The sequence below is a fragment of the Mya arenaria genome, chromosome 11 (genome assembly GCF_026914265.1).
Source record: "Mya arenaria isolate MELC-2E11 chromosome 11, ASM2691426v1".
NCBI lineage: Eukaryota > Metazoa > Mollusca > Bivalvia > Myida > Myidae > Mya > Mya arenaria.
The window spans coordinates 5,001,390-5,029,308 of record NC_069132.1 but is presented as its reverse complement, the minus strand read 5'-3'; the positions used below and the strand labels follow the sequence as shown (position 1 = coordinate 5,029,308).

The 27,919-nt window shown below is 35.4% G+C and overlaps 1 protein-coding gene across 4 annotated transcripts; it reads right to left on the bottom strand.

Moving 5' to 3' along the window:
* On the bottom strand, nt 1-27,882 carry LOC128207944 (coiled-coil domain-containing protein 9-like). Of its 4 annotated transcripts, none has more exons than XM_052911161.1 (12): nt 27,810-27,882; nt 18,854-18,994; nt 18,298-18,420; nt 17,458-17,715; nt 16,127-16,921; nt 15,083-15,322; nt 13,764-13,939; nt 10,303-10,355; nt 6,808-6,888; nt 3,968-5,332; nt 3,356-3,419; nt 1-2,516 (listed from the first exon to the last, which is right to left on the bottom strand). In XM_052911161.1, the coding sequence occupies exons 2-11, from the start codon at nt 18,863-18,865 to the stop codon at nt 3,385-3,387; spliced, it is 3,138 nt and encodes a 1,045-aa protein (XP_052767121.1). In that variant the 5' UTR covers nt 18,866-18,994; nt 27,810-27,882; the 3' UTR covers nt 1-2,516; nt 3,356-3,384. The 4 variants fall into 4 exon arrangements, with proteins under 4 accessions (XP_052767121.1, XP_052767122.1, XP_052767124.1 ...); XM_052911162.1 differs by having other exon boundaries at nt 10,309-10,355; XM_052911164.1 differs by lacking the exon at nt 6,808-6,888.
* Between the last annotated feature and the right edge of the window lie 37 nt (nt 27,883-27,919).

The window sequence follows — 27,919 nt, the reverse complement described above, 5'->3', positions numbered from 1 at the left end:
TTAAAGTGTAAAAATTTATTCCATATATATTAAATGCCTATGTTACACCATCCCATTCTAACTGCATACAGAGATAATACCATACATGAGTGGAGATGAGATGACTTGTACAATGAGATGTGAACCATTCTGTACAATACGGATGTGTCATGGCCCCTATGGATACATCAGATAGAACAGATTTGTTATAATGTCATAAAATGAGGATTCAGTTTCACAACAATGTGAAATACCTTTATAATTATAAATCAAATTTTAAAGTATATAAAAAAAGAACGGTAAAATCAACAGCAAGTACCTGCACAATAATGTTGAAAATACGTATGCATGTACCTCTCATGTGCTCAACTTCCTACACAGTGATATCCCTTGACGAGCAGAGATTACTATTCATCAAAGGGAAGTAACCACTGTATGGAGATTGTGATAAGCTGTTCTATTTGATGTACCAACAGCTTATACAGAGTGTAATGACTGTCTGTCTATTCACAATAGATGCTCACAACCTCTGTCTTATAGACTTCACTCAACCAAACACGTTTTCTTTTTTTATGTTTATGATTTTTAAATACTTTTTTTTATCTTTCATTTTTCTTTTGCAATTTTTATTTCCTTTTTTCATCTTTGTGTAGATACTATGAAGAAAGTTAAAAGTATAATTGCTCTTGTTTGTTATGTTGTATCAAGTATTCATTTTTCACTGAGTTCGTCAAATGTTCAGTTATTTGAATCTGTCTATGTATTCATATGGTTGGTTGTCATAGAAACATGATATTACATCAGGTCAAATCATTTCAAATAATAATCATCAATCCATTAGGCGAGGTACAAACCAAAATTTGGTACACACACTAAAAGGGATGTTAATCCATTTCTAAACAATAACAACAGTAAAAGTTTATAATTATGTGTAAATCTACTCCAAACAATTAAGCACTAATGAAAAAACTAAAACTCCTTGCCCAAACTAGAGTTCATGTTCTTAAAAAGAGTATCCCCAGGCTATAGCATGAGTTACACCAGCAGTGGAAGTGTATAACAAATGTCACTTTAAACACTTTCGCTTCAACCATAAGCAAAAATGTTATTCCACATCACAGGACACGAGTGTAAGTACAATTATCAACTGTTTGAAAGGAAAACATAGCTTATCACACATTCTGTGCTGTAACTTTAAGAATTGAACAAGTCAAGCTTGACAGCGGAAGCACCATTGAAGTTGAAAGATATTCATAATGGTTACAACAATTATAATTTACAATATATTACTGGCAAGATCCTATACAATTTGAAAAAGCTAGAAGAATAAATACATTATACAATTTCTAGAAACTCAATAATCTACAGGGTTGAATTGCAAAGCACTGCACAGTTCAATCTTCACGAGGCACTTGGGTATGTTAGGCCATATTGGTTCTCTTGATTACATCGCTGGCACCAATGTATCACTGATCCATGTTCCACTGTGCCCCAGCATGAACACCTACTTACATAATTACAAAATATACCAACTTTCAATGTCAAGAATTACAAACACTTCCCCGGAAATTATTTCAGTGTTTGAAACTCTTCCATTATAAAGTGGCAAGAAATGTTTTTTATGTTAATCATACAATCTCTGTACAGATGAACAAAAGTAAAGCTTGTACAATATACTTAGTTTTAGCCAAACAACACTGCAATATTGAAAGCATTTTGACAGGAAAGAAAGAAAAAATCCTTCCTCAAATAATTCTGTCCTTCAATTAAGCACAGGAATTCAGAAATAAATTAATATCATTTTATGTGAGATATACAATACAGCAAATACAAAATGTGGAAGTAGAAGTCATAAACATCAAATAATGTCCAAGGGTAAACAACATTATTAATTACAAAGTAAAAAGTAATTTTATATGAAAGTTATGAAATATTTTAAAAATCACTATATAAAAGCATGGGTACGTATAATTATGTAAGTTATGAAAAAAAGTTATTCACAGAGAAGGAAAGTTTGGCATCAATGGTTATTTGAAACAAGAAACACAGAATTTGCTCTTATATAAAGAAACAAATCACCCTAAATCTTTGTAACTAAGTTATACTAACTTATTATTGCAAAAACATTCTTTACAAATTGCCTATAGCAACGCTGGTTAGTATCGAAGTATCTACAACACTGAGACCTCTAGTACATCTAGTTCAGTGTTTAATTGTATAATGATCACCAATAATATATGTGAATAATCAAAGATAGCAAATTATCCAAATTTAATTCAGGCTAACCACTTGCTCCAAGTCTAGGCTATTGATATTTGCTGTTGTTATACAAATTTCATATCTTTGCAACAGATTAAGTGCCAAGCGTAACTAACAGTTTGTAAACACACTGTTATCCAAAACATTTCTTTTTACAATTTTAAAACAACAATCAATAATCAACATTCGAAAATTACTTTTTCTTATTTTTATATTTCAATGGAAAATCAAGGATGTCGAAAGTTTCCATTCTGATTCAACCATGCATCCAGGTAATGCTGAAAAATAGCAAAACAATGTTTTTAATACTACATGTATATGCATTTAATGTTAAATTGGAACATTCTTTTGTCACCCAATCATTCTTTTGAGACTAATTTAAAGCTATATGCTGGATGAAATTAAATCATTGCAAACTATACATTCATGGATGTCATGCGGGTAATTGAGCCAATCTCTTAAGTAGTTGGTTCCACATGATACGTTAAAGAATACTATGCCAATACTACGCCAATTGCTGACAGCGACAGTGGGTTTATTTGTTGTGTAAAGTTGATTGACTACAGTGCTATAGTAGTTCACTTGATTCCAAATTCACTTGACAACAGCCATGATCATTCAATGCTTCAAAAACTTGAAAGGCTAAGTTAATTAGTAAACAGTACTGCTATCAAGAGCACACCTTAGCAACAGTCAATGCTCGCCTGTTGTTGTTGTTTTTTCATTCAAACAAGGGGCATAACTTTACAATTATTAAAGCCAGAGTTATGGGTCTTGCTATACATGTTTGTATTGCCTCTGGCAGCAGGTTCCAGTTACATTTCAAATTACATTTCAACAGTTTTAAGAGGTATGGCCAAGGTTCAACTTTTTTAATGATGCCATCAACATCAAGGCCATGAAAATACCTGAAATCTTTTCTTCAAACAAACAAACAAACAAACAAGCTTAATCTAATAGATGGGATGTACTTTCTTGTGGATGTGAAAAAAGGATGTCACTCAACCCAACTCAACAAAAATGAGATGTATCAAAATCATATTTATTATATATTCATTTCACAGTTCATAGAGGTCTCCACTTTTAATAAAATGTAAACTTATATGTTTGAACTTACATGGATGACAACAAAGTTGCATGATCAATCTAACTGGTGGCTTCATCGGCATCACCAGCAGTCTCTGTAGAAAATATTAAAACACACACTATATGTCAGCATAGTAAGGCATACAAATATGCTCGTTAAAATCTGAATATCAAATAAATCATTTTGTAGAACAATTAAATATTAAATTAACAGACCATGCATTTATTTCATAAGAAAGGTAATTAGATTTCAATACTCTATCATAATTTTCATAAACATAAAGATATTATATCAAAAACCTGATAATAAACATTATTTATGAGGAACATGATCTCAAATTATATACAAAGTATGTTGGCCCCATTTTATAAACAAACATAAAGTACAATCTCTTTAGCAAATTAGTAACCCTGAGTAGTACAGATAGTAATTTAAAGACAAATGATTATAAATTTTTTTATATAGAAGCACCAAGCTTATTTGAACTTGTAATTAAAACTGTGATACTTGCATTATGACAAACATAACTTTTTGAACTCACAATTTTCTTGTCAATCTTTCCCATTATCTCAAGATATATATATACATGTAGAATAATTATTATTGCATCATATGAATACATATTAAGCACGATATGCTAACCTATTTGTTCCGGAACATTATTCTCGTCTGGCCCTCCTATTTTCCCCTCAGCGTCCCCTGGCGCTTCTTGGGTGGTCCTCTCCTCCTCTGAAGGGCCAGCCCCTGATTCTTCAGGGGCTTCTGTGGCCATCTGCTTTTCAACAGTGTCTTCTGACACTGGAGGTTTTTCTTCAGATATATCTTCTCCTTTATCCTCAGGAGTTTCACCATCTGCTTTCTCTGCAGTGGTTTCATTTTCATTACTGTCAATTTTATTTGCTTCTTCAGTTTTAGAAGAGCTCTCTGATTCTTCTGAATCAACTTTAGTGTCAGACTCTTTTTCTTTAGAGTCGTTTTCACTTTCATTACTCTTGCTGACATCAGATCTGTCAGTTTTCATCTCAGCTGTCTTATTTTTATCAGATTCAGATGATTTCTCCTCATCATTCTGATCTGCTTTATTAGGAGACACAAAATCTTTCTCAATCCTTCTAGGAAGGCCTTGAGATGTTCCCTCAGTTTTGGTGCCCTTCGGGTTTGCAGGGCTTTCCTCTTTCGAAACAGGAGATGCAGAGTTGAATGATATGTTTTCTGGACTGGTGACAGGCGTCTTCATTGCTGCAGCCCAGTCGGCGACCTTGACATGCCCCTCTGGTGTCTTCATCACGTCAGGTGAGAGGGGGGACAGGGGTGATGTTGGAGTGAACACTGGTGCATCTGGATTTAGATTTTTCATATGCAGTCTTAAGGCATCATCCGGTGATAAGGAATGCTTAGGAATTTTTGATCCCTTATTGCTAGCACTATCAGTGGATTCCTGGGTTCCAGTCCCCCAGGACTCCTCCGTCTCACAATCTTCCCACTCATCTGTGTCTCCCTGACTCACCTGCTGGCTCCGCTTCACATTACCACGGTAACCATCAGTGTCCTCAAACTGGCCGTCTTCTATGAACTCACCATTCTCCTGGCTATCATGGTACTCGTCATGAGGGTCACTGAGTATCTCTTCAATGTGGGCATCAGCATTGTCTGGTTCTGTGCTGGTGAGTGGAATGTCCTCGAAGTCTTCGTCCCACCAGAGTTCATCTTTGTCTCCGGGTGTGGTCGGATGGCCAGCAATGGAATGGGGCCTTTGACCGGGCTTGCGGGTCGTTATGATCGGTGTCTCAGAGTCAGAGTATTCCACCTCAACACTTGACTCGCCTTCCCTCCCTGGAGTATTATCAAATTTGATAACGAGCAGATCATTGTTGTTTTCTACCCTGCGGCCCTCATCCGAGTTGGTCCTGGTCCTATCCTTGGCCCTGCCCCGACCTCTCCCTCGGCCACGTCCTCTGCCTCTACCACGCCCCACCCCAGGCTTTTCCTTGACCTCATTGTCTACCCCTGCAATCATAGGATGGAAACTCTTAAAAAGTAGTTATATTGTGTATTATAAGTGGTGTACTAAATTATACAACATGAATATTATAATTATTTACTATTTGCAAACTGTGAAACAAATTTTCATAGTTTTCAGAACGTTTGTGAGAAATTTGTGTACTAATACAATGTCAATCATAATTAAATTATAAATGTGTGTTTTACTTTTTTTATGTGTATTTCTTTTTCATATTAGTAAACTATTATTATGATAAAGTGTTTATTAATCATCAATGCCATGTGTTACTAATTAGTTTAAAATATGGCTTAACATTCTACCAAATTGAATGATAATTTGGGTGTTATAATTGATAGATGCAGCATCCAATAATTTATGGCATTCTGACTGTTAGTTTGCTATCGTACAAATCTTCAAATGTGCTGAACAATGGAAGGATCAATACAATCATGTCACAACAGCAGTCTACATGATGCCTCAGAACTGGTTTTAAGTGTACAAATGACACCATGCATATTCCATGTCCTCAATACCAACTTTTTACATTCTCCTAGAAAATCGAACACAGGCATTCATTTTTTTTCATACTAAATAACCCCGGTACATGAATTTCTTTCTTGAATTTCCAATATTTGTTTGAAGAAGGAGCAATTTCAACAGTGAATTAAAGCCGTCTTTTCTAGCATGTCAGAAATTTTTATGTCACACTTTTAATTTTGCTAGGGGGAATAATGTCCAATAAATCCTCTCCAAATTGTAGTTCAAGACTCCTGCTAAAACAATTCAATGCACTAGAATGATAGTCATGCTCAATATTTTATCCATGCTCTCATAAATATATTTACTATTATCATATGAATTATTAAAACCAAAACCACTTTAAATAATTAAGTTGAAATCCCTTCACTGATAATAGAGTGGAGTATTATAAAACTACATGATGTATGATACCCAACCCTGGCTACTGCTTACAGATAATTGCTACATGAAAAATAAACAGATACTAAAGATGGTTGCATGACAAGTTATAACCAGTACAAAAAACGAAAGCACCGCAAATGGATGCCAACACTTGTCTGTTTTGTTTTTAGTCGAAAACGGACATAACTCAAAGATTTATTTAAGCAAGAATTATTTGCCTTGATATACATGTTGTTGTTTTTAGTTGAAAAGAGGCATAACTCAAAAAATATTAGGGTGAGAATTATTGGCTTTGCTACACATACTGTTGTGTTTCCAGTTGGAAAGTGGCACCTCAACATTTGTTACACATGTTGTACAAAGTCATACTAAGTTTCATGTGAATATGTTGAATGGTTGTTGAGTTATGGCCTTGGATAAAGTTCTGGACATAGACAACGACTCCAAGGCTATCACAAAACCTTGACTACTTTTCTACGAAAAACAGACAAGCTTATAATGAGATGCGGTTAACATTGAGCCAGGCGCCATGCCAGTGTTAACATAGTTGCCAGGCTACCTTTCATGGTACCAGGGGCGTCGCCGCGCTGACGCTCATCCCTCTCCCCGCGGTCAAACCTACCACTGCCAATACGACCAGCTTCAACAACAACAACAAATACTCTCACTCACATAGTAGGAATATATGATGCATGCCCATTTTACATTAAAAGACATAAGAATTGACATGAAGCCTAAGCACCCAGATATAAATATTCACAATGGTAGGATTTACCAATCACATTAGAATTTTGAACAAAAGTAATACAGACGTTTCAACATATACTTTTGTTAAACATAAAAGGTCATTTTTGAGGGCGGTAGTAAATTTTAGATTTAAATTTCAGCGTCATATCAATTCCTTTATATTGAACTTATGGAGACTTTGTTGTTTTTACAAAAGCAAAACATATTTGCTGAAAGTATTGTTTGTATACTTATATTTAAACATATGCTGCCACAATTTAACAAAATATGTTTAATTACTTTTTAAAGCATGCAAAATTTTATATTTTGATGACAGCAAGCATTGACTGATGAGACTCATAAAATGACATGGATCCAAACTGATTTGCAAGAAACTCTTTTAAACAATATTGCTCATCTTTTTTTTTGCTGACACAGAGAGTTTATATATTTTGGTGTTTAAATATGCATGTTTAACTTAGTTAGATAAAAACATATTGCAGATCTAAAATTTCTATCAAGATAATCTTTAGAACCTGATTAAGTCAATAATCACAAAATTTCTCAGAAACTTACTACTGTCACTTTTAATACACTTTTATGCTTAAAAATTGATATACAGAAAACCCAATAGCTACTTAAATTATAAGACTATTGATGAACTTCTTGAAACTCAAGTAAAACAAAGCTGCACCATTACATATGAAGTACATGACTACTAGAAATTGAAATAAAACAGGAGAAGATTAAGGTACCCGATGTACAGCCACATGAATGGTGACCCCATATCTCACTCTCGTACCATTCTAAAGGGTTTAGTAACTGTAAGTAAGGAATTACCCAAAAAGACAAGCTTTTTAGGCCTTGAAACAATGCAAAATTTGTTAAATACCTGATTTTTAATGAAATAAAGAATACAATTATGAACTGCGATAACTTAATGTATGATAGTTTTTTTACAGAAAATTATCTCACTTTATTCTTTGTAATCCTTCAAAGGGAAGTAAGTAATTCCTTAATAATGTTTTTAACACGTTTCAAAAATATTTCCGGCATTTTAAAGCCATTCATCAGTATAAACAAGAGCTGTCACAGTATGTGACGAATGCCCCCGATTGTGACATTGACCTATGAACAAGGTCAGTACATGAAAAGTTGATCTTGCCTTTACATGTCAAATACATATGGCAAGTTATTTTAAATTGCCTCTAAACATAAAAAATACCACCCATACTTGACAATCGACACTGTTATGTCCTTATATATGCAGCATTCCATTGTGAATAAACACCCAAGTGTGACCCTGACCTTAGAGATAGGGACACATCGTCTTGGTATGGTGAACACATGTGACAAGTTATTTTAAAATCTGTCCATACAAGGGAAAGTTACAGCCTAGACACGACAACTTATACTCTATGTCCTTATATGCAGCACTCCATTGTGAATAAACACCTAAGTGTGACCTTGACCTTAGAGGTAGGGACACAGGTCTTGCACGCGACACGTCATCTTGGTATGTGGAACACATGTGGCAAGTTATTTTAAAATCTGTCCATACAAGGGAAAGTTACAGCCCGGACATGACAACCTATACACTATATCTTTATATGCAGCACTCCGTTGTGAATAAGCACTTAAGTGTGACCTTGACCTAAGAGGTAGGGGCACGGGTCGTGCACGCGACACATCAACTTGGTATGTGGAACACATGTGGCAAGTAATTTTAAAATCTGTCCATACAAGGGAAAGTTACAGCCCGGACAAAACAACTTATAATCTATGTCCTTATATGCAGCACTCCGTTGTGAATAAACACTAAGTGTGACCTTGACCTTAGAGGTAGAGGCATGGTTCTTGCACGCGACACGTCGTCTTGGTATGTGGAACACATGTGGCAAGTTATTTTAAAATCTGTCCATACAAGGGAAAGTTACAGCCTAGACACGACAACTTATACTCTATGTCCTTATATGCAGCACTCCATTGTGAATAAACACCTAAGTGTGACCTTGACCTTAGAGGTAGGGACACAGGTCTTGCACGCGACACGTCATCTTGGTATGTGGAACACATGTGGCAAGTTATTTTAAAATCTGTCCATACAAGGGAAAGTTACAGCCCGGACATGACAACCTATACACTATATCTTTATATGCAGCACTCCGTTGTGAATAAGCACTTAAGTGTGACCTTGACCTAAGAGGTAGGGGCACGGGTCGTGCACGCGACACATCAACTTGGTATGTGGAACACATGTGGCAAGTAATTTTAAAATCTGTCCATACAAGGGAAAGTTACAGCCCGGACAAAACAACTTATAATCTATGTCCTTATATGCAGCACTCCGTTGTGAATAAACACTAAGTGTGACCTTGACCTTAGAGGTAGAGGCATGGTTCTTGCACGCGACACGTCGTCTTGGTATGTGGAACACATGTGGCAAGTTATTTTAAAATCTGTCCATACAAGGGAAAGTTACAGCCTAGACACGACAACTTATACTCTATGTCCTTATATGCAGCACTCCATTGTGAATAAACACCTAAGTGTGACCTTGACCTTAGAGGTAGGGACACAGGTCTTGCACGCGACACGTCATCTTGGTATGTGGAACACATGTGGCAAGTTATTTTAAAATCTGTCCATACAAGGGAAAGTTACAGCCTGGACATGACAACCTATACACTATATCTTTATATGCAGCACTCCGCTGTGAATAAGCACTTAAGTGTGACCTTGACCTAAGAGGTAGGGGCACGGGTCGTGCACGCGACACATCAACTTGGTATGTGGAACACATGTGGCAAGTAATTTTAAAATCTGTCCATACAAGGGAAAGTTACAGCCCGGACAAAACAACTTATAATCTATGTCCTTATATGCAGCACTCCGTTGTGAATAAACACTAAGTGTGACCTTGACCTTAGAGGTAGAGGCATGGTTCTTGCACGCGACACGTCGTCTTGGTATGTGGAACACATGTGGCATCTGTCCATACAAGGGAAAGTTCCAGCCCGGACACGAGTTATTGAGCGGACACACGGACGGACGGACGAACGGACGGTGCGATTTTAATATGCCCACCTTCGGGGGCATAAAAATAATTATGTTTCATTAAATACTGATGAATATTATGTAAACATTTAACATATATAATCAGTTTGCAATGCTCATTCAAGTGATACCAAAATCAACTGGGGTCAGAGGCATTAACATTTAACATTATCACCAATAGCTTAATGATGTTACAAGATAATTTGTACATCGGATAACTTAAATCACAACTAAAAATAGAGAAGGTAAAATGAGTGGATACTACACGCACATCTACCTGGCCTCCTGGCCGGCTCCATATGTAGGCCCTCGTCACCTCCACCCCTGAAAACAAACATGCCATACTTTAAAGTTTCTGTGTATAAGCATTGCATTTTGTTTACAAAATTGATAGTACAAAAATGCTGACAATGGTACCAAAAGCTAATTTAATGGCACCAAGGTTATTGCAATGGTGCAAAGGCTATAACAATGGCACCAATGTTATCACAAAGGCACAAAGGCTCTTGAAATGGCACCAATGTTATCAATATGGCACCAAGGCTATCACAATGGCACCAAAACTGTAACAATGCCACACAAACAATCACAATGCCAACAAGGCTATCACAATGCCAACAAGGATATCACAATGCCAACTAGGCTATCACGATTGCACCATGGCTATCATAATGGCACCAAGACTGTAACGACATATGCTATCACAATGAAACCAAGGCTATCACAATGCCAACAAGGCTATAATGATGGCACCAGGGCTATCACAATGGCACCAAGACTGTAACAATGTGACATATGCTATCACAATAAAACCAAGGCTATCACAATGCCAACAAGGCTATAATAATGGCACCAAGGCTATCAAAATGGCTCCAAAACTGTAACAATGCCCCGGAGGCTATCACTATGATACCAAGACTATTACAATGCCACCAAGACTATCATAATAGCACCAAGGCTATCACAATACCACCAAGACTGTAACAATGCCACACAGACTACCACAATGCCAACAAGGCTATCATGCTGGCAGTTAGGCTATCACAATGCCAAAAAGGCTATCATGATAGCAACAAAGCTATCACATGCCACACAGGCTATAACAATAACACCAAGGCTATCACATGGACACCAAGGCTATCATAATGCCAACAAGGTAATCATGATTGAACCAAAGCTATCACAATGGCACAAAGACTGTTACAATGCCATACAGGCTATCACAATGACACCAAGGCTATCACAATGACACCAAGACTGTTACAATGCCACACAGGCTATCACAATGACACCAAGGCTATCACAATGACACCGAGACTGTAATAATGCCACACAGGCTATCATGATGGCACCAAGGCTATCACAATGCCAACAATGTTATTGTGATGGCACCAAGGATATCACAATGACACCAAAGCTATCACAAAAACAACAAGGCTATCACAATGACACAAAGGCTATCACAATAGCACCAAGGCTATAACAATGACACCAAGGCTATCACAATAGTACCAAGGCTATCATAATAGCACCAAGGCTATAACAATGCCACTGAGACTATCACAATAGCACCAAGGCTATAACAATGACACCAAGACTATCACAATAGTACCAAGGCTATCATAATAGCACCAAGGCTATAACAATGCCACTGAGGCTATAATAATGACACCAAGACTATCACAATAGTACCAAGGCTATAACAATGCCACTGAGACTATCACAATGAACTCAAGGCTATAATAATGACACCAAGGCTATCACAATAGTACCAAGGCTATCATAATAGCACCAAGGCTATAACAATGACACCAAGGCTATCACAATAGTACCAAGGCTATCATAATAGCACCAAGGCTATATCAATGCCACTGAGACTATCACAATGAACACAAGGCTATAACAATGACACCCAGACTATCACAATGAACCCAAGGCTATAATAATGACACCAAGGCTATCACAATAGTACCAAGGCTATCACAATAGTACCAAGGCCAATGCCACTGAGACTATCACAATGAACCCAAGGCTATAATAATGACACCAAGGCTATCATAATAGCACCAAAGATATCAAAATGGCACTTTAGTTATCACAATAACACCAAGGCTATTATAATGCCACCAAGTCAATCACAATACCACTGAAATATCACAACAACACCATAGTTATCACAGTATTCAACAGTATCACAATGCCACCAAGGCAATCACAACGCTACCAAGAATATCACAATAATCTATTCAAAACTTACAGTTATCATTGCATAGAAAAGATCTGTTTAATTGTTCACCCAGATGTTTTAATTGTAGTTACAATATTTTCTCTTAGATATCAGTGGGAAGAAGAAGTGTTGTCATGAAAATTCCTTCAGCCAATATATTTCAACCAGAAAGAGTAATTATTACCAAGTGTTTGAACCTGAACAAGCAGAAATAGATCTTGTTAATTTTTTGTTAATGTCAGAATGTGGCATTGTTTCAAATATATTTTACATAACTAGAATTTGGATAAGACGACTGTCGGGAGAGGAAATAACTTTTTAACCGAAATAAGTAGTAATATTTTAAGTGCCAAAGTAAATGCAGATATTTTCATATAAATTCAATACCTTTTTATAACAAGCTCAAATTTAAGTAAAAAATAATATTTTTAAATCAATGATTACATTCTATTCTTCGCATATTTCAGCATCATGGACAATTGAAAGTAAAACATCTGAAATATATTTGATATGTCATTGCTAGGTCATTCGTACGACCAAAACACAGTTTAGTCAAGAGATATAATTGATTCATGGTTCTTGATTGTAGAGCATTGCCTTCTGAATTTAACAGTCTTCAGAATTTAGGGTCAAATTTAGTCAAACAAAGTCAATTTAGTCAAGTTTTGACAATTTCATTGCCCAACTCTAGAATTAACATTGGGATATGCTTGCATACAAAAATAACATGAGATCAGTATCCCCATTACCACTGTCATTCTATTTTTCAAGAATTGGAGGGGAAATGTTCGAGTATGAGAGAACAGTCAAAGTAAATATGTTAAAATTTTGAAAATTTAAGGGCTATAACTCAAGAGTGAAAAGTAAGTATGATCTTGCTGCTGAAATAGTATGCCCTTAAACATTGTAACACATTGTAGTGAAAATTGAATAACAAATTCTCAATAAAGATGGCAGGCAAAAATATTTAGGTAAAATTTTGACAATTTGATGGCAGTAACTTCAGAAATGATAAAAAGATCCAGCTGTTGATCGAACTAAGTCAGGACATCAAGTCCATAAACGTTGTAACCAAGTTTGTTTAAGAAAGGCTAAGAAATGCTCATTACAGAGAGGACAAAGTGAAGTTAGTTATTGCTTAGACATAAAGGAGAATCTCTCCTGCATTAATAATGGGCTCTGACTGTTGAGCGAACCCTTTCAGTCGTGTTTGGTAAAGATTGGATAAAAAATGCTCAAATGAGTCATGAACAGGGAACATTAATAAAACCCCTTAAAACCCTTAGAAGTGCCCGCGACGACCTGTTAAGGGAGCAATGATTGTTTTTCCAGCCAAAGGAAACTTTAACATTATACTTCCTGATTAACCTATATCTACAATGAGACCTATTCCTGCTTGCCACGATGAGAATAAGAGCTTTTATATGATCAAAAATGTCATCAGGAATTTCCATTACATATCTAAGAAATTTCATAAATTGATCCACAAAAGAAAGCAAACTGACTCTAGTTTCTCGTTGTCCCACGCACGTCTCCACTCGCCGTTGTTTCTCGCACGTTCAACTCGTGCGTTGTCCACCCTGTCTCGCTCGGTCTTCCAATCTGAGTACTGACGGCGCTCCTTTCCCGTCATCTGCATCGACATCTCCATTTTGGTTTTAGGTGGAGATCTCTGCTGCTCCTGCCAAGCATCAACAACAGATAATTGAGGTTAAGTGCACTGCAAGGGGATATTTATGTTCACCCATACTTCACAGTCTATCAAGAGGCATAACTCTATAAATACTTTAGCCAGAGCTATAGGACTTGCTACATATGTGTGCAGTGTCATAGTGAAAATGTTTATCAATGTGGATATTTTACGTTTTTGTTTTTTCACCATGCCAGCGACACAAAAGCTATGACAATACATCAACCTTTTTCTTCGAAAAACAGACAAGTCAAGTGAAATCCTAAGTAAAAAGTAAATATTTTTGTTGGATAATACACATTTTTGAGGGTGCGAACATCTGCAGATACCAGCACAATGTGGTAATACCCAAATGCGGATGTTTGAAACCTGTCTGACACAGCCCAAGAATCGCCATGTTTATACTGGTTATAGCATCTTTTTTACACCCAATCAAGGTGTGACACAGATTTTATGCATTAATGAGATGTAAAAGAAAGAAGAGATTTATAACTATTTCATGTCATGTTTTTCTTCCAGATATACATTTTTTTTTACATTTAACAAAAATCAATGATACTTACTAAACACAACACATTGCCTTCTTGAATGCAAGTGAATATCACTTTTTAAATGTAACTTTGATTTGGAGGTAGTAACCAGTTTTGTTCCATGACCAATTATCAACTACAATCAAATATTGATGGAAAATATCATAATCACAGACCATCGATAGTGATTTTGTTAAATTGTTTGAAGATTGATATACAGTTTTGGTTCCATTTCTCTTGTTTCATATTGATACTTTCTTTAATTAGGAACTCATTCAATAAAGGCTTGATGAAAAAAAATACCAAGTAAAAATCAGGTTTGAATAGTCATAAAAAATAGTCATAAATAAATGAAGCCAAAATGGAAATTGCAAGTGTTTGTACATGTATGAAATAGTTGACCAAATCAACCATCAATTGGTTTCAGATCTTTGATAATCGAAAAGATAAGTCTGTTTCAATTTCCAACCATAGTAATAACGAGTTCTTGGTCTTGATATGAGAGGCCACAAGACCAAGTCTAAGTGGTGTATTTGGCAAATACAAGTATTTCAGAAAGAAGTTTAAAAACAAAGTAAAAGAAACGTTAAATTTTGTCTCACACCTGTTTATCCTTCACTTCCTTCATTTTCGACTTCACATTATTGAAGTCGGTTCCTCCGAAATTCTTGGGGTGTCTCCTAGATGCCTCCTTGTTTGTGTTGTTGTTATTTCTATCTCCCCAGTTTTCCTTCTCTCCCTGCGACAGTCGCTTCTCTTTGCCATTTTCCACGCGAGTCTTATCCCGCGTGTCGCGCGTACGGTCCGACAGGAAGTTGTACTGTGGGTCAGGAGGGGGACCCGACTGCAATGGGAGACAACTCAGATATACACGATTGAAATGGGTGACAACTCAGATATAGACCAGACTGAAATACATGTAGGCGACAACTCAGATGTAGACATGATTGAAATGGGAGACAACTCATCTAAGGTACATACCTGTGGCATAGCTAGCAAAACAAACATGAAAATGTCAGATAGAAAGTGAAAGATATCTATGATCAGAACTTGAAAAATAAAGGAAAAAAAGATAGAGGGCAATAGGTGGATGAGGTCCTCGACCCCATAAATTGTGAGTAACATCAAAAATGGTCTAGCTAGGATTTTTTATCATGAACAAGAGTATTACGTCTTTTTTAAATGGGTCATGTAACAGGAATAAAGCAATCATGCTACCTTTCATGCTTCCATGCTTAAAAGTATATCAAACATACTGACTTTTTGTAAAACCACAAGGCACAAACACAATTAGATTTATATGGCTATCATAATTTAGAGCATTAAATCTTTAAAAGAATGATAGTAAGCAAAGATATACATGTACAAGTTGATGTAAAAACTTTCATTGTGGTTCTTTTTTCAGTGGAAAAGATGCATATTTGCCAATTATAGTAGGAGTTAAGGGCCTCTGAATATGTATGCGATTGTCTTTAGCAACAGTTTCATGTGATTATCTTGAAGGTTATTAAGTTTTGGCCAAGGATTAACTTATTGCACAATGACACTACCGCTGACGACACCAGGGCTATCACGATACAACATATTATTTACTTTGGCAAAGGGATGAGCAAGTAATTAAAATCAAGGCTCAACTGCTTATACTTACAACAGGCTCTTCCCTACTCTGACTCCTCTGGTAGGCAGGTGCTTGCTTATCATTATTCCTGCCTCCTCTCTGAGTCAGATTTGGTCTGGAGACCTCCTCATCCCAGTCTTCCTTCCTGTACTGCTCCCGGGCATCTCGATAATTATCTCTCCTGTCTCTATGCTCCCGATTATCTCGATAATCATCCCTGCGGCCAATATGTTCATGACTGTCTCGATTGTTATCTCTGCGGTCATAATCTTGCCTATTTCCTCGCCCAAAGCCATTCCTCTGAAATTCTCTTCGATCATGTTGACCAAAGTTTCCTCTATTATTGTTACCAAAATTCTCGTTACTATTCCTGTAACCTTGATTTTGTCCTCTATCCCCTCTGTTGTCATGGTGATTGTTACCACGGCGATCATGCTGGTCCCAGTTCCTTCTCCGGTCTTGGTCACCAAAACTGCTGCTTCGTAACAGAGGGTTATTCTTAAACTCTGGAGGAAACTGGTTTTCATCATTGTTATCCCAGTTCCGCCTTGGTGATCTCTGGTTAGGGCGCTGGTAAGGCTGTGAATGATTATGTGAATGTTGCATTCTGGGAGCAGAATTCGGCTGCTGATCTTCAAAGGTGACCTGCTTATCTACGTGTCTACGAAAAATTCTAGAGTCAAACTCATGTTGCCTAGGTCCAGACCCGTCAGACCCTTGACTGTCTCGGGAACGCTGCCTGTCCAAAGGCTGATTTGCGTCTCCCTGAAAGGATACCGATCTTGGCTGTCCAACGTCACTCTTGGAACGGGAGATCCGGATATCCTGTCAAACGGGAAACATTCAATCACACATGCAGGGGGATCTACTCTTCACTATGCAAACAATCATTGGAGAAAGTGTTTTAATTAACAGACAGTTAATAAATGGAATGGTTTTATCATGAAAATTACCATGCAACAGCAACATTCAACTCGTGTGTTATTGATAAAACAATTATAAAGAAGAAAATTTTAATGCAAAATCATGCCATACAACCATGCCTGTTTGGGGTAATGATTTTAACAAAAAAACATTCACAATTATTCACATTAGTCTTAAAAAAATAATATCTGTTTAAAGAGCCAAATAGAACACTGTACAAAAGTATAAAACATTATAAAACTGCTTCACGAAAAAAAAGCCCATGCTTAATTTGAGCTTACAGGCTTTTCTGATCGCTGTATGAAAACTTGTAGAATCAGTTACTTTTTTTTCATAAAAATGTTTGTATGACATCAGACTGTCAATCTGTTATGTTTCTGGTATAAACTTCAAAGTAAGAAGTTATTCACAGAAATTTAAAGCTCGAAGCAGTATACCTGAGCTTTGAGCTTTTCTTTGCTCATACGAGCGAGCTGTTTGCCACGCCCCGTGGCAGGTTTCTGGGGCCTCTTCTCTGGGGATCGTTCGGAGCGGTCTCTATCCGGTCGTTGCCGGATCTCTTCCCCATTAATGGGTCTCGTGTCCTTCTTAGGAGACTGTGATGCCCTGCTATTGACATCGTGAATTGGCTTTCCAGGCCCAGTCTCTATAACCTTGTGGTTTGGACTGGAGCTCCACTTATCTGCCTGGATCTCCTGTAATGTTAAGTTCATGAGCATGATTGCATTGAAAATGTGAACATAATAACCATGATTGTGTTTTAAAGCATAATTGAATTAAAATGTGAAGTTCATGACCATAATAATGTTAACATTCATGACCATGATAATATAGAAATTCATGATTACATTGAAATTCATGACCATGATTGCACTGAAATTAATGAAAATGATTACATTGAAATTCATGAAAATGCTTGCATGGAAATTCATGACTGTAATTGCACTGAAATTCATACCCATGATTACATTGAAATTCATGATCATTATTACTTTGAAATTCATGAAAATGATTACATTGAAATTCATGACCATTATTGCACTGAAATAATGAAAATTATTACATTGAAATTCATGACCATTATTGCACTGAAATAATGAAAATGATTACATTGAAATTCATGACCATTATTGCACTGAAATAATGAAAATGATTACATTGAAATTCATGACAATGATTGCATGGAAATTCATGACTGTAATTGCACTGAAATTCATACCCATGATTACATTGAATTCATGAGTACTATTTCTATTGTGTGTTTCATTACTCCCTACCTCATGTCTAATTCTGATGACGTCATTCTTTTTACGAATGGCTTCCATCTTTTTGGTGAGAAGGGCTTCCTTCTCTTCCTTGGTAAGAATATCAAGGAATAGCTCCGCTCCATCGCAATAATTCTGCAATGGAAACAAATAAATCATCCTTTATCACTGTAAGATGATCTGTATGTAGACAATTTTGAGGATAATTTGGTTAAACTCCTCCAATTTTTACTAACAATTTTTTATTGCTACAGAATGTTAGAAACACACAGGGGGCATCTATTACAACAAATACGGTTGGTCTTGTAGTAAAAGTAACATGAGCGAAACAATGAACGTTAAAAAACCTGTGATGGAAAATAGAGCACTCATGGTGTGATATGGTTTGAATGTCACTGGTACTTTAAGGTTTTAAATGTTTCTATCTACATGATGTATGCAAACATACTTTTGGCATGAAACCAAAGACTGACAATTTAAAAAACAACAACTAAATTTTTACACCTAACGGTCCGTCCAATTATTAATTAGACGAAACTAACAAATATGTTGACAGACACACACTTACAGGATTTGCCATGTTAGATGACAGTTCCTACAATAAGTTAGAACGTCAGTAGTGCTTCTTGTTCTACAGTTATCCCCGGTCTCCTCAGCAGATGGCCAATGTATGTGGTAACGTAGTTTAGAGAGGTCCCCAGCCCCATACCTGAAAGATAGAAAGCATAATATGCTTCATTTCAACATTTACATTTGTAAGCGATACACTTGTTCAGGATACCCCAAAAAGCATTTAAACCAGCCAATATGAAAAAAATTGGTAGGAAAATAGCATTACCTCGCCACAGTATTTCACCTGGTGAATACTTATTTTTACGACAATACATTTTGAAAATGCCTATTATTTCAAAAAATAGGTCAGATGAAACTTTTTCCCAGAAATGAGTCATAGGTAACAGTGTTTCTCATAAATATCCAGGAAATCAAAAACCTGTTTGAGAAAGTCCCCAGGAAAAGAAAGAACATTGCCTCACCTTTCCAACATATGCTTGAAATAAGTGATATCAGCCTGCTAGGTAGATAGAGACTTTACAACAATAAACACATCGCACAGAAAAACCTTCAGCTGTGGTTTTTATTCACATTCAATGGTTTGGAAGATTCAGGGACAATGCAATACTTTCATCAAATGGTTGTACCATATGATCTAATTGTTTATGTGTGGGTGGAAACTGATATGTAAATATATATTATAAATAAGCAGTTTAGTGTGACAGAAAAAAAACCTAATCTTTATCCAATTAGCAAAACTAATAATCATCTGCCACATGTCAGCCCCATGCCAGGGTGTGAGCAACCTGGAGAGATACACACTCTGGAAGTCAGCCCCATGCCAGGGTGTGAGCAACCTGGAGAGATACACACTGGAATGATAGTGGGACAACAAGACATAGATCTTAGGGGCAAGAACTCTTCCATTATCAACATTTTATTACAATATGCTACATGCATCAACATTTTAAACATTAAAACCTTTATTCATCCATTCATTTATTTATATGTTTTGCATTTATAACAGTTGTTTTGCCCATTGGCAATGTGAAAATCTTGATAGAAAATAAAAGCAAACTCTTTATATAAATGTAAATTAGCATGCATTGTTACCACCTGAGTAATATTTATATTAAATGTTTGTTTTTACATTCAAATATCAATACAGATTTATTACTTTACAAATCTTTACAGATCAAGCAACAGTACATGTATACTTTTTACCTGCCAATATGTGGTCTATGAATTCACACATACCAGCATTTTGAGGTTATAACCTGGTAGGCAAACATACTTCATGATCTGACCATATCTGTATAAGGCCTCATCAAATAAGTTATTTGTTTCCACTAACATCTCAATAGGGTAGGAATGTAGGCATATTTTTTCGCTGAGAACCAGGATTCTGTACCAAACTGACCTATATCAGGGTAAAACACTAATGTGAAAATATTTAGGTATAAAATGGTCAAATTTTACCATGTTCATTCAAAAACATACATTTTTTAGGAAATTACGAACAAGAATCCATACTACAGCCAAAAAAAGTGTAGGGAGGAAAAATTAGGGTCAGGAAACAAACTAAAAAAATTACACCTATTAAAGCTAAAGCAATTACAACATACCTTCAATGTATATAGAATGATTATTTCACCTTTAACCCACAATACCAGCATACCATAGGGCTACTTCGATGAAAGAGTTGGAAATTCACGCCAAATGGCGATAATTGTTTTACCATGTAAGATATGGCATTGATTTAAGCAACATATATCAATACACTATTGTATTATCAGCGCTTTTTTCATCTGCTTTTATAGCCATTATTCAGCTATATTAACAATGCTAAAAAGTACTTATTTTGACAGCTTAAAACATAATACAGTGTTAAATGAAAAAGTTGGTCAAATAACAAATTTTGTAGCATACAATTTTTTTGTCTCGGGATAAACTGCATTCTTTGATGGATTGAGAACTGTATCTCTTTTTGTACTATTTTCTATTTCATTCTTATAATCTACCTATCTCAATTTTTTTTCAAATTTCTTACATCTGGATGCGAAAATTACCAATTTGACGAGAATGGGTGATTTTTCAGATATTGTCACAAACAGCTCCAATTAAAGACAGAGCATGACCCAAATTATCTTGTACAGAGTGTATCATAAAAAGGGGTTTCTAAAAAAGGTGCACAAAGCCATTAGAATTTGTTTAGGTGTGTTTTTGGTTGGTAAATCATTTAAAACAGAATCTATTAGATAATAAGTCCATTTATTAATTAATAAAGAAACTGTTTTTTCCACAAAATAACAACTTATAGCCCCTTTAGCCAGAGCCAGGAGCTACATTTGACTACCAGCAGGTGCCCCAATTAGCCGGCAATCTGCACATGGAACACAACATAATGTTAATAGACCTGGCATGCTGCATGTCTCATACAGCATGTACATACAGGTATTTCCTCACAACGCAAATTGGTGTAAAAACAAACAAGAGAGTCTCCCCATTATCCCCTGCTGAATTAAGAACAGAACAGTATCAACTTATGACACAGGAAAAAAATGAAAATTAACAAAGGGCAATAACTTAAAAAGAATACACCAAGAGTTACATTGTATGGATTCTGTGCACTACACTTCTCCTGCATGAAATATATCTGTATATGAAGTTTGAAGTCAATACCTTAAAGACTTTTCAAGATAGGCTCTGGATAAAAAATAACTATGAAAATTAACAAAGGGCAATAACTAAAAAATACTGCAGCCAGAGTTATGGTTCCTGAGCACTGCACTTCTCCTCAAGGAGATCTATCTGTACTGTACCTTAAAGGCTTTTCAAGTTATGCTGAGGACAAAAAATAACTGTGAAAATGAACAAAGGGCAATCAAATATTGCACAAAGAGTTATGATTCCTGTCCACTGCTCTTTCCAACAATGATATTTATCTGTCACTGTACTTCTCCTCATGAATTGAGATATATCTGTAGATGAAGTCTGAAGTCAAAACCTCGAAGACTTTCCAAGTAATGCTCCGAACAAGATTGCCCAGACACAGACACGCACACACACACACACACAAAAAAAAAAATCATGCCTACCATTGCTATATCCCCTTCGCTTTTCAGCGGAGGATAATAATGTTCATTCTCTCACCAGAAATGGTGTTATAATTTATTGTGTTCATTTGCACTGTTCATGACAGGGTCCAACTCAATAGTGAAGAAGAACACCGCTATGTGAAAACTCCTCTGTTCTTGTTTACATCAGTCAAACAAGGAGGAATACTCGACAATTATTAATCTAGAGTAATGTGCCTTGCTGTACATGAGTGTTTTTGTCTCTAAAAACATGTTTATCCAGTTTCATTAAATCCTGGCAAACATTTTTTTAGATATCAGGCCAAGGTTTAAGTTTTTCCACTTTGATGATGATGTTGATGACAACAAGGCGTATATATATTCTTCGAGTATACCTAATCATGGACCACAACTTCTTTTCTTGGAAAAGTATACATAATCATGAACTACCTATTTTACTGTTGTATTGTCTAGAGGTGCCCTGCATGTGTCCTTTAAAAGCCCCTGCACTTTTATTATGAAGCAAAAATATGCCATGCCCATCTATAACGATTTGTCAGGTGAATCATAATATTTCTCGCCATCATTCATCATAAAACATTTTTTCTTTAAAATATCAATCTCCACAAGGCTCAAGATACTTGAATATCATAGGTAAAAACTACAGAAATATGAACAGCCAATGTTCCGGTATTTGAAAAATTTACTACAGAGGGAATTGCGTTATATTGAATGGAGATTAATGGCAGCTGCATGTGCCAAAAAAGTGCCACACTTTACTTCAGCACAACATTATCATGTAGCTATACTGCATTACTTCAAGACAACACAAGATTTTTTAAAGAGTGAAATACAGAATAATCAGTATGTCTGAATAGATGCGTAAAAAATATAAAGCATACAAAATATCTTAAGTAGGTACTTATATTTCCAATACATTAAACATAGTATTTCAATTGTTAAGAATATTGTCAGTCCTCAAGATAAATTATTTTGTATCTTTCATTGAAGCTAAAAACCGCAGTTATATTCCCAAGCCATGGAGGAGCTATGGGGCAGTGGTCAAAATGAGCACTGGCCCGCAAGCCCTGCACCAGTAGAAGACATACTGGCCTTGCTCAAATTCTTCATTTTGTATAGCAGGGCTTCTTTATGATTTGTATGACATGCATTAGTGTAAGAATACGGGCTTGTTCATTCAATAGTATTATTTCTATAAACAATTTAAAGACTAAGACAATGGACTCAGTACGGTATTGGGACCTTCACCTTCGGACCACACAGTTCCACTTTGGGATTTCATTTCTAAGTGGAACATGTCCATCAACAATAAGGGTCTTAAAGAAACAAAACTTGACACGAAATGCAAGGCTTAAACCCTGGGCCAACCTCAGTGTGGCTTCATCCTACCATGGGTTCACCAATTTAAAAGGCACTCTACATTTCATCAATAACCTTCAAAAGGTGTAACATGCATGATGTGGACTCAAACCCTTCACTCAGTGTGATGACCTTGACCTTGAGGTGGCAAAGTTAATGCCTACAAAGAAAGAAGGAGATATGGAGTAGACAAGAAACAACTGAACGGACGAAAGACAATTGGGACAAAGTGCAATCCTGTAGCTTTGGAATAATCAACCCAATTTCATGTTAGGATATAATGCCCATTTATGGGTTTGTTACGATTGTATAATACTCAGCAAATACACTCATACCAATATTTTTTAAATACAATGCCAAATGATTATTACAACATTTAAATTCTAACAACAATAATGAGTGGGAGCTGCAATTCATTATTAGATTAATTCCAGAAAATTAACGATTCATTGATGTTGTTTCCTGGGATAAACAAACCCAGGTGCCTTCACATTTCACCAGACAAAATATGCAAATACTATTTGGTGCACAGTATTATAAGTGAAGAAAGAAGAAAATCTATACCACATTCATTTAATGCAAGAAATATACAAAACATAAAATTCAGTCACAAATTGTTCTTGGAATCAAATAATATATAGGTCGAAGCCAAGTTTTAAAGAGCCCACAGGGGAAGGAAAAACTTAAGGCAAATTGGTGGTAAGGGTGAAAAGAGCGCTCAGTATCCCGAAATAAAATCAGAATTTGGTTTAAACATATTTCTTTCATGAAAATATCGAAATTTGACAAATTGTGTTATATTGAAATTATGCAAGTCTGTGACAGAATGAGCTTGATGATTTCAATTTTTAATGACTAAATGTTTGTATGTATTTAAAACTTGTTACATGTAATCATATAATAAGTTTTTAGACAAAAGAACTGTTAATTAATTCTTTGAAAGTGCATAAGAGTGCACACGCTGGTTTCGATGAGGAGAAAAGGGCGCTACCAACAAAGAGCATGGTACAACACCTTTCTAAATGCTCAGTTAAAACACTAATATAAATGTATGGGATGAATATGGAATTTTCAAATATTGCCCAGCTTTCTAAACAAATGCTGGCTAGTATCCAACACAAACTTGGCTTTCAAGTATTAGCCATAGTTCACTCACTGAACTTCATATTTCGACTGGCATTTGTGAAGCATATTGCACATACTCATCCCTAACTTCGCAGTTCATCTTCTGTTTTTTTCAGCTAATAGACTGCAGTAACCAGTAACAGCAGTTTTTTTTCAACCTTTTCTCTAGAAAATTATCACGGAATATTTTTTCAATATGGCCTTATCAGCTACAGCTATAAACTTCCCAGAAAAACATCCCCATTCTCTCTGCTCTCTCAATAACTTATATCAGAATATAAGTACCATACATTTGTTATTTGCAGATGTTTATATGTAATCTTCAAAGCTTATTTTCTTAATCAACTGAGAAATTTTGTCATTCAAGAGAAATAATGAGTAAAATATGAACTCATTTTAAACTTTGAATTTCATAATATGTCATCTTCATGAACAAACAAAAAGAAATACCTATATACAAGTTACTGCAAAAAATTAAAGTAAAAATCCTATCTGGAATAACATACTGGTACGTTATTCAAATAAAAATATAATACAAGTAACATGAACAAAACTGCCTCGCCATACCTCCTAAATCCCACACATATCAACAACCCTACTTTGACATTATCCCTCTTATTTCATATTGCTGTCTCCCTTGATTCATCAAAGTGAAGGAATGTTGGACACAATCCACAGTATGTCATACTCCAGTGCCTCAACTAAAGTATATACCACAAGTTTACATACATGATCACAAGTATACATCAGAAGATCATGTTTTAGTTCCCATTATAATGCTGTAATCACAACCATTTCAGTTTTATATCTACTATAAACAAACTGTAAGGCTTCGATAAATTACACTAAATATACGAGTCACAACTTAAGTAAGTAAATTACTTAAAATTCATCTGCCAATACAGGAGGTGGTCACTGAATTTCGGCCCATTTTGGATGTATTCCTGAGGTGAGAAATGACCAGAGAAGCCAAGATTTAAATAAAATACACTTAAATCAAGCAATCAAAGAAAAGACAATCTTATTCTCTTTACAGCAAATGCATAAACAAACACATGAAAATCATAAAAGAAAACATATTAAGCTATTTGCAGGTCCATGCAATTTTAACTTCTACCTGGCTGTATTTGATATCTTTTTTTACTCATAATCATTATGTTTTACTCTTAATCATTAATTAGAGTTTTGCAAAAAGAAAATGTTTCATTGTGAGGGCTAAATCCTACCCGCCCGGTGAAGCTAAACAAAAATCTAATTGGCTTGGCCTAAGACTGCAACATTAAGATTTGCATCACATTTGATACTGGACATAATAAGCAGAGACTTGTCCACCTAATATATCACCTACACATATTTTTTTAATGGTATGTGTCTCATAAAACAAGTGACAGAGTTGACTAATCGTTTCATATCTTCAGGCTCTAGGTGATAACATAAATGTGATTTCTAAAGAACAGAAATTTTGTCATTTAAAAATCTGAATCAGCCACTTCTTTCAATTAGCAGTAATACAATATACCATTTTACATCTCAAACAAATTAAAGTAAAAAGATTTTTTATACAGCCACAGTGTCAACCTCTAACAATAGACATGAATAATAATCTGAAATCAGATTTGCATATATACATGTAATTTATTTATGAATGCAAAATATACGCTACATTTATACCACAACATTCCGCAATATATGATTCGCTTAATCAACCTTAACACACACCTATATTAAGTATCAAATGTCAATATCATTAACCTCTTTTCACATTGTCTGATGGGCTTTAAATTCCTATCGATTTAAACTAAACCTTAAACTAAACCGATAGGACCCAATAAACTTAAGATTTTTTGCACACTTAATGACCATTCTACGGAGTTGTAGAGTTTAAACATACCATTTCAAAGATAAGTTATCACAATTGGCTTTTTTACAGATGATACTCAAATTGGGACAAAACAAATCAAAATTAAACCCTGAATCTGAAACTTCATTGAAAAAACAAGTGTCCCTGCACTTGTATAATAAGACATGAATGATAATGCGGGTCTTATCTTAAAGATACATGTACATGTACTTGCCTGCAACTAGCCTGAAAGAAACAGAGCCAGTATTTATAAAACATTTTCAGTCATTTACTTTTAAAGTTTATTTTCTAAAATGTTGATAGTCAAATTCAAAGTTATATTTTTTTACCATTATAGTAAATTACATAAAATAAAAGAAAATTAAAGTATTTTAGATATTATTGAGTTATTATATCATATGACAACTGTGAGATAAATAACTCAGAAAACAGCCTAGCCTAAGTTAGATGTTTTATGAATACCAGCTATTTAACTGTAGATTTTGGTACATGATATCTTAGTCAATCAACATGGAAAATTTCTGTAAGAGACTCTTGCAGCAGCTCAGCTGATCATAATATTGCTCAGCAATAACTTGTACAAAATACATGTACATTTGTACATATTTCTAGCTAAATCAGTGGCGTAACTCTTAGGCTTGACTTCCATGCTAAACAAACCTACTGAAAATAAGGTAATTTTTCTCTCTTTTTTGTGGTGTCAATTGACCAAGGGGCATACATGTACAAATAAAACTTTTATTTAAGAGTAATGAGATTAGCTAACCATGTTTCTCTATCGGATGGAGAGTAGATCTCATACAATGTTTTTAGATACCTTCCAAATTTGTTGGGATATCTCAACTACTTCTGCCAAAAACTATGATGTTCCCGATTTTATAAAGGTAAGTAGCATCTGAATATCATGGTCACATTTCAGAACACTGCCATTTGGTCATGATTAATGTTAACTAGTGCAAATAATTGTACATGGACATATTTTTTAACGTTTTTTAAAAGGCAAAAGGAAGACTCCCGATTTGAACGTCTATTATTTTAAATCAAACGTCAACTAGAGCCTGGGATTAATTATTGGCTCTCTAGAAAACAATTTCATCTCCGCATCTTTGAAAATAAAACAAATATCGAAAAGATGTACCCAAAAAAGAACAAAATATCTGCAGATTTTTGATGGCAATAAAAACTAAGGATCGGTGGAAAGAAATAGGTGATATCCAGATACAAACATTTTTACACATCATTAGACTTCAGTAAGAAGTAATCTGCATAAAAAATATGTAATGCCAAGTTGCATGCCTTAATGTAATCAGTGTAAAAAAAATTACTTTGCTACAAATTACTGTCATGTTTGTAAATAAATCAGAAAATAAATAAACATTTGTAAAATATGTCAAAACAAGTAATTCGTTATATAATTTCCCATACTTCCCACATTTGCACAACATGGATATCCAGATAAATATGACAATAAAGTCCGATTATGTTCAAAAACACCACTGAAATAATAAATAATTCGACAAAATACTCACGAAAGTTCAGCTCGCCATGTTCTGACAGCACTGAGAAATCTACCTCCGTTGAAGAGTATTTGCATCACCTGAGGGACCATCTCAAGGTTGCATTGATATGTCAATACAAA